The sequence below is a fragment of the Atta cephalotes genome (genome assembly GCF_000143395.1).
Source record: "Atta cephalotes unplaced genomic scaffold scaffold00072, whole genome shotgun sequence".
NCBI lineage: Eukaryota > Metazoa > Arthropoda > Insecta > Hymenoptera > Formicidae > Atta > Atta cephalotes.
In genome coordinates this window covers 873,862-883,125 of record NW_012130136.1, presented here as the reverse complement: position 1 = coordinate 883,125, position 9,264 = coordinate 873,862, and the positions used below count along the sequence as shown (strand labels likewise).

The window sequence follows — 9,264 nt, the reverse complement described above, 5'->3', positions numbered from 1 at the left end:
TACATATATATATATATATGTTTATATAATCGGTTATAGCATAATGCGATTATAATATAATCACAGATTTAATAAAAAATTAGTAAAGAACCAATATGAGCAAGTTAAATTAATACGAACGCTAACAATGTTTTATATCATACAAAATGTTTTTTGAATTTAATTAATTAATTAAATTATTAATTCAAAATGGAGTAAAAAATGCTCGTATATTTTCTTAAAAGTTAACACAATTATATTAATTATATTAATATTATTGTGTTAATTATATTAATTTAAAGTTAATTTAATTATAATTCGAAATAAGCCATGATGTGTTAACCCACATTGTGTTAACTATTAATTCAATTATGGAATACTTGAATATATTCAAATTTTATGTACATTTTAGTTAATGCATTTTGAATAATATTGTTAAGAGCTTTGTAGAAGGCATGTCAGAAATATTTAGGAACTTAACTCGACTTCTCTAGAGTTCATGATTTATCTAAGCATCGTAGCGTCGTCACCTTCGAAGGGTTTCGCCTGGTTATCGACTCTCTTTGATTGTATTAACCTGCATAACAGTTTCTCTCGAGGGAATAAATGCGAACTGAATAGAATATTAAGAAGATCATCGTAAATGACAATTAAATTGCCAATTTAGAACAGGGAAATGCTATTTTCCCGTAGAAACCTATGGTAGTTAGATAAAGCACGTAGAGAAGATTGTGTTACACAGTACTAATAGATAAATCCTATGAGTCATATTTTTTTCGAATCAAAATTGATCTTTCCCTTAGATTAAAATCAAATCGGATTCAAATTTAAAATAACAATAAAATACATAATTTATGTATTTTACTTTGGAGATGGATATAAATGCTTGAATATATTTTAGGAAAATATTTTCGAATATTTTCCTTAGGTTTATTTTTCTTAGACAAATTTGTAACACAATTGCGCATTAAAAAATTTTAATTTTTAAGATACATTATCGTATTTGAAATCGTTGATCCCGGAAAGAAAGGCAAAAATCTATACTTTCAATTTAACTGTTTACTTTGATGTTTACTTTGATTGATCGTCGTGATATTTTTATCTCTTTTATCGTTCTGTGATAAACCAACGAAACTGACGTAATTGAGCCGACGGCATAAAAGAGACGTTAATCAAGGGAAGGCGCGCTCTTCTCTCTTTCGATTCGTCATAATTAATTGCCGAAATGAAAGAGTCGATCGTACGATCTGTATAATTGGCCGGGAAACAACGGAGAGTTTTGCAAATACTTCTAGCCGACCTGGCGACGTGTATAATTAATCGTAGCGGAATATTCCAAACCGCTGATCATCGGCAATTAATTGAATTGCTAATAGCATTTCGGTTTATTATCGGGGAGACATTTAATATTCAACGGGTCCGCATTTGTGATTGAGTGTATAGTGCGTAGATGAATAGACATTACATTATCTCGCAGACCGCATACTCTGTCGCCGCGATGGTGGATTTTACACGTCGATTCCACGTACGACGTCTAGAAAAGTTGCCGTCCATTTCAAAATTCATTTCAGATTATCGAACTTTCGACGAGCCGTGAGTTATTTCCGGTTGACTTGTCTACGCGGAGTTTCATTTCGTACATTTCCTCTCAATTAATTTTCAGACAGACGCCCGCTGTTGGAAGTATCTGATTGTCTGTATGTCTACGGATTTATGGATGCGGCAAATCTTATATAGATCTGTTTCCAAAGAAAATAACATTGAAAAGAGTTTAGTACTAGCTACCAAAATTAAATACTATTTAATGAAATAATGTCAATTAAATGTTTAGTTAATATGATATAATAGTTACTGTTATTAATTACATTAACTAAACATTTAATTGATATTATTTCACTAAACATAGGAAAGTAAAATAATTTTTAGTTATATTAATTATCATTTAATTGATATATCACTTCACATTTACTAAACACTTGATAGCTATTATTAAACTCTTTTATCATTAAACAGAATATACATATTTTTATATTGAGAGAAAATGCAATCTCTTTAGCAAACGGAAAATATTTCGGATGGTTTCGAAATCGTCTTCGAATAGACAAATAGTATTTTGCGATATTTCGCAATAGGCACTAGTAGATATTACCTATAAAGCAATCTTTTATTATCAATATCTAATCGCTGATGTACGATTATACTTAGAATGCAAGTGTGCCGCAATCAGCTAATATTAATCAGGAAATCGCACTGTAACGATTAAATAGTTGTAGTTGGAACGTACAATAATTTTATCATTTATTCTCGATGTTAATAAACGAGATTTACTATTTCTTTCAGCGATATCTCCGGCCAGCGGAAGTTACAACGAAACCGCGCATACCCTACGATTTGCGCAAAGGGCGCAGAGCGTGGTCAATCGACCAGTGGTCAACGAGGATCCCGTGGAGAGAATTATTCGTGAATTAAGGGCTGAAGTCGCTAGATTGAAATCTTTATTATTGGAAAAGGCAAGGAGCTTACGGATATTTTATTCACATATTAGAAAATTAAATTTAACATTTCACGTATCTCAAACGGTCAAATTTGTGTTAATTTAAAATAAGATAAATATAAAAAGGGCAATAGAACATAGAAATTTTTAATACTAATGTAATTTCAATAAAATATCAATTATTTGCGCGTTACACGGTATTATTTCACAAATATCTCTTGATTCTTTTTTGCAAATTATCTGTAAAGGTATTATTTTAATTGAATAAAAATTAACACCACTTTCTCGTTTGTCTTCTGACGCGACTGAAATGAAAAATCGAGTTTGGCGGAAGCGAGGCTGAAAACGCGAAAGGATTTAATCCTCGGTCTGATGTTGATCGAGCGACTTTATAACGTGGCTGGAGATTCACATGCTGCCGGCAGAAAATATTAATGAGTTTCGAGTAGCGCGCGATCGGTAATAACGCGGCATTATAAAACAAATTTCGCAATTTTGCTCGACGTAGAACGCGCGGATCCGCGATAAATAGCAGTCGATTTTTCAGCTGCGTTTTATACTCGCGCGCGAGAGGATGGTGCAAGTTTATTATCAAGGTTTACCAATACGAGCGATGCCGTTATATTGTTCGATGTCATTACGCAAATGAGATTCATTGATCGTTTATTTGACACTTATTGAGCGCCCATTGCGAGCGATTGGCCGAACGATTGCTGATAAAATATAGCATGCCGATGTGTTACGGTTAACGAGCGAACAGCGTTTCCATTTCCATCAGGTAGTTTCCATCCTTCATTTCCGCACATTGCATAATCGCCGATTAATTAAATTCCTCATACTTCGTCCACAATTGCAACTTCGTTGACTATCCACGAGCTTCCGCGTCGTGTTTTAAATCAGAGATAAAATATTATTCATGGACAATAATAATTTCTTTTGAAAGATAGAATATCATAATTGTAATATATATTGGAAATGGAAATATTGAAACAAAATCAAGCGTTCCCCTTTTTCGTCAAATATAGAAAGCAATTGTCAATTCAAGTTAATATGATTTAAATACTTAATTTTAAGCAATCAATTTAAATATTAATTAATAATTTTTAATTACATATTTTATAATTTTAATAAGAATAAAAGTTATTGCAAATTTTAATATATGTAGGTATAATAAAAAATTAAAAAAATATTAAGAGAAAAAATTTAAGAGATTATTTTGAATAAAAAATATTCATGGATAAAGCGTATAATGAAGTATGCATTTGAAGTATGCATAATAAATATGGTGAAAAATTCCCATATAAAAGCTCGCAGTAACAACGCAACGTTGCAATATTACCACAATATTACTGCAATGTTAGGAACGTTGCTGTACTTATCTGTATGGATTAGAACTACACAACTTAATAAAATATATATTTCGTTATTTAAATATATTATATATTATATTCATTTTCAGTTTAAATTAAAACTGAAGTTATATGAATCTTATTGCAGGATATCGACCAGACTAAAACGCCATGTTGCTGCAGCAATGTTCAAAGTTCAAAGGATTCCTCGACGGATCCTCAGTATCGTGAAGAACAAGAATTAGTCAACACTTCACAATTCGAGAAATCTAATCATAAAAACAAAATTGTACAATCGAAAGATAACAAAAATCTCGATACATTTCCGATAAGAAGATACAATTCCAGTGATAGTGTGACGACTTATGAGACGAACTCTTCAGGGTCTATCAGAAAATTCAACTCTTACGAGCATCTGCAACTTCCGGACCGCTTCATCGGCAATTATAACCAGGCCAAAGTCACTGAATTGAATGAGGAAGATGACGAGATAGTGGACGAAATTAAGGAACCTGTCTTTGTGGATATACCGACGCTGGTGGCTGTATTGATCAAGCCAGACAACAACTTGCAAGAATCATCTACACAGATCGAAGAAATTTGTTCCGATGAAGTGCAAGAAGATTCGATCGATACCGATTTTATAGAAGGCAGCAACGAGGATTTCGAGGGATCGGAAAGAATCGACGATGATCCTGATGATTGCAGCAGTTCAGCGAATTCGTGCATCTTGAAAGATTCAGAGATCGGTGATCTTCATCAAATTACCTCAGGATGCCGTCCACCAAGTCCGGTATCTGTTGGAAGAAGCAGACCGAGAGGTAAGTTCAGTAAGCAAAATTCGATCGATTTACCTTCGTCCAACTTGAACATCTCGAAGAAGTTTGGCTCTATCGACGGAATTAGCAAAAAGAAGGAACCAATTTTCGGCGTTCAGCGATCGCATACAAACTTAGAGAAACGCCCGCTATCCGAACGTGGGAAGAAACTCAATAATATTCGCGAGATCGATGATCGTAAGGCGAATGTTAAGGCGAATAACATCTGGAGAGCGATCGGCAGTAAAGATCATCTGCAGAGGAAAAGTAGCAATGAGTCCGATAAGAGTTTGAAGGACTCCATCAGTGGCAGAACAGGTAGCTATAACAGTATCGGCAGAAAGTCGAGTTTGGAGAGCTTGAAGAGAAAGACCAGCAAGGATAGTAGTTCAAGTAGCTCTAAAGACGAACAGATTTTGATCTCGAGTTTGACACGTGACAAGGTAGCTCGCAGAAAGAGCTCCTTGGATCAAGAAGCAGCAGCAGCGGCAACAGCAGCGGCAACAGCGGCAGGCAGTGTAAAGCACACAGCCATTCAGAAAGTGAAACGCGCCGAAATTGTGGCAGCCGTCACGGAAAGACTCTATTCTAGCAGAAAACACACAGAAGAGACTAATATGGCGAGCAATAATACAGCGGGTATGCGTTCACCACCGGAAGGTATAGATGTGAAGATGCCAAACAGTCTCATAGCGCGATCGCGACTTCAGGAGATTTCGCGAAAGATGCTGTTGAAACGACGAAAGATCAACGTTGATACTCAGACGGAAACGGCATCGACATTGCGCTTCAAGGATACAGCGTGTCTGACGGATCAACCTAAAGTGGTTCTTCAAGACGCAGCGGTTCTCACAGATGATCACGCAGACGGAGATGTCGCGATAGTTGCAATGGATCGCCGATTACCTGTCCTTAGAGTAAAGGACGTGGCAACGTTGACGGATCGACGACCGCCAATCAATATCTTCCGCTGCAAGGATGCTGAAAGCTTAGCAACCGATCTGGACTTCGACGACTACGAACTTCACTCGCCGCGAAATGATTCTGGTATACTTTCTGACGATGCGCAGAATTACGCTGAGAGTAATCTATCCAGTGCTGATGTGTCTGAACTTTATCCGGAAAGTGGTGACAAAAGAGTATCGTGCATGGATAATTCGACTAACACGTTTCTCACATCGCCCGGAAGAAATTCGGCGGTGCAAACGACGGTGCGACGATTGGAAGCAGCGAATCGGCTAAAAGATAATTCGGAGAATAGAAGTTATAACAGGTGCTGTAATTTGATTCACGAGCTCAGTCAACATGCACGAACAAATAGTCCCGAGAAGAACGTTATCTCTATATCTCTACCAGAAATGATCAGTATAACTATTGAGAGCACAAATGGTCTAGAGTCAAGAATCGCTGTGATAGACAGTAGTGACGCCATACAGGAGAAATCGAAACCCATTTACAATGACAAGGCAACACAGACGGATAAAGAGATTAAAAATGAAACTGAAGGATCCTTTCTAAAGGATTTTGCAGTCAAATCGACAGCCATTCAGACGGACGGCAGAGTTTTCAGAATCGAGAATATCTTTCAAGATCCAAAGAGCAAAAGTGATGACGCGTCTTCCAATGTGAAGAAAGAGACTACGAAAAAATTAGTAACTTTTAGAAATTCCTTAGGCACTTCTTCTATCATCGAGACAAAAGAGAATAGCATAGAGACGGAATGGAACGGAATATACAATGGTGATACTTGTCAAGAAACATGGCCGATTTCGAAAGGTAGTTTAACACAGGCTTTCATCATTAAGAAACGTAGCTACAGTTTAAGTTCTAGAAGATCACACAGACTTGCCGATCATGATCTATGGAAAAACTGGACTCTTCCGTGTCTAGAAAGATCGAAATTTATCGATCATAACAGAGAGATAAGAACTATGCCACCTTCTATGCAACAAGATATTAATTTAGAATTAGTTGATAATTTATTTTCTTCTATGATAAACAACGAATGTTCTTTTGTCGATACAATTCCAGAAGATATGGCTCAGAAATCATGTAATCAAGACTCGAAGAACAATTGCAAGAGTTTGAAAAAATCAAAATCTATTTCGATAAAAAATTTATTAAATTGCGATAATTTTTCAGATGATAGTCTTGATTATGATGACGACAATGTCGCGAAAAAGACAATTGAGGTAAAAACTATGGATGTGCATGATGATAAAAATTATGAGAGCCTTTGTCCTCCGGATGTCGTTGCACACACAAAGAAAGAAGCTTCAAAATCGATGAATCATGTAGATTCAACTGACATCGAGTCCTCGATGTTAGTCGAGGTAGACGACGATTTTAATGATATTCAGATAGAATTTCCAAAAAGAAAACCTGATGAAATATCAGAAAAAAATCCTCTGCAAGATTACAAGGCGTTGATCCTCGGGACATCATTGCATGTAGATAGTGATTTCGAAGGAGAAGCGAAAATCAAACAGCTTGATAATACTAGCAAGAAAAAAGTATCTTTTTCAAATCCCAATAGTCTCGAGGAGATAACTGACGTCATAAATAATCGTAAAATTCTGGCACCAAAACAAAATTCAGAAGCAGCCTTAAAGCCTATTATAAAGAAGGTGAAGAAGAAGAAGCCAGTTATGACTGAAAGTTTGGATATCATTCGATCGAATGTCAAAATCGATCAGTCTTTACAGCAGAAAAAGATAGGATCGACAAAGAGCGAAGAAGTTCTGCCTGCTTTGAAAAAGAAGAATGATTCTGAGAACTCTGAAGAATCCTTTAACGACGAGATGGAATTCTCCAACGAAAATCTTCGCAATGAAATTGTCGAAGATAGTGTCGTCAACAAAGACACTCATTCTCATATAGCATCGAAGAGAAATATTTTTGAAGAGTATCTGAATGAAGCAATAACTTTCATGCGCAACATGAACTCTATCAACGAGTACATGAGTGCCACAAACATGTTGGAGAACTATGGGAAGCGTCACAGAAAACGAGGAGGTCGTCGTGGGAATAATTCGAACACGGATAAAGATTATATAGAATTTCGAGGACGCAAAATGAGCCTGAAGGATGACACCGACAAATACTTGCTACCGGACAATGATGAGATCGTTGCTATCGAATCTTACGTGAAATGTTTGAAAGGCATCGAGAGATTGGAGGCATGCATCGATAATGTCAACAAGCACAACCAAGTCCTTCATGATAGATATGGTATCGATGTTGAGTCTGCTGGCGCTAAATTCACTTTAGCGAGTTCCAGTGTAGATTCTAAGGTGTCCAGCATCAGTGACGACGCTATCCATCAATGCAAAAACGCAGTTTCCGAAAATGATGCTAAGAATTGCTATGAATCCAATCTTTCCAGGATTTCCTTACCACTTTTGTCTTCCACTCAAACTAACGTTGCGAAACGATTAACGTTAAATGAGACAGAAAAGTATCAAGCTGTTACTCAGATAGATGAACAAGATCTTGATGACAAGAACAACAATATTACTGAGGATGATCTCGAGCGTAAAATTTTCGATCAATTAATGCGCGCGACCGATCTTAGTAAATGCTGGAGTCTGAAACAATCCCGACAGGAACGCCTCCGGAAAATATCCGATCTTAGATCGCAAAGCCCGGCAACTTACTCCAAGTTACGAGGGACTTTCCAACAGGATGTTCATGGCATCCTTAATTTCGACGAAGTTTCCACCGAGGATTATCTCGACCGCATTCACGGAATCGAGAGTAACCCCTGGATGTTTAGGAAAAGGAAGCTATCAGATCAAATGAACGATATTAGCTCGAGAACATCGATCGGTTTTGAAATTGATTCTGAAGCATTTTGTGGCGAATCAATTTCAAAACCGGAAGACAATGGTAATTTGTCAGATATCGAGATGTCGAATAAATCAACGATTTTCCAAATAAAGCATGATTATCTAATAGATTCTACAAAAGCGATCGAAGCAGAATTACCTTATAAAGAAAACGAAATTGTGCGGAAATCGAAAGATAGTTTAAGAACTGAATTAATAAACTCCAGATTTGGAGATTCTTTTACAGTGGAATTGAAATATCCTGGTAGCCCAAGAGCAAAATTTTTAGAGCTTTTAAGTGAGAGGAGACGTATCGTAGAAAATAGCAGGGGTACGAATGTATTTTAAGATCACTGAGATCTTTTCTCTTAAATTGTAAATCTATTTTTCACATATATTTTATATTTTAATAATTATTAAAGAGAGAAAAAGAAGAGAGAGAGAGAGAGAGAGAGAAAATAATTATAGTAATCGGTTTAAGTATAGAAATAATTTACAAGAAATTGTAAATAATAATGTAATATTTGCGTGCGTTTCGTATGCTCTTAAATTTTATCAGCTTTTTAATTTAATAATTTACTTTTAATATAATTAATTATATTAATAATGTAATTATAGTGACTATACCAAATTATATGCAAAGTATTAATGGATTTTAATTTCTATGGCAATACATATAATGTTTATTCAATTTTTACATTTTTACATAATATTTAATATTTAATTTTTTGTATCAGTTTAATATCTGCAGATAAATTATGCAAATTTTTAGAAAAATATTAATTTAAAAGCCGTTA

At 35.5% G+C, this 9,264-nt stretch overlaps 1 protein-coding gene across 1 annotated transcript in view; it reads left to right on the top strand.

Moving 5' to 3' along the window:
- The window catches only part of LOC105624094 (centromere-associated protein E-like), a 49,506-nt gene extending 40,691 nt beyond the window's left edge, over window positions 1–8,815 (top strand). Inside the window, exons 6-7 of the mRNA XM_012205454.1 lie at window positions 2,253–2,489; window positions 3,971–8,815. Of these exons, the coding sequence (XP_012060844.1) occupies window positions 2,253–2,489; window positions 3,971–8,815 (5,082 nt within the window). The remainder of the gene's footprint in view (window positions 1–2,252; window positions 2,490–3,970) is intronic.
- Window positions 8,816–9,264: the final 449 nt, after the last annotated feature.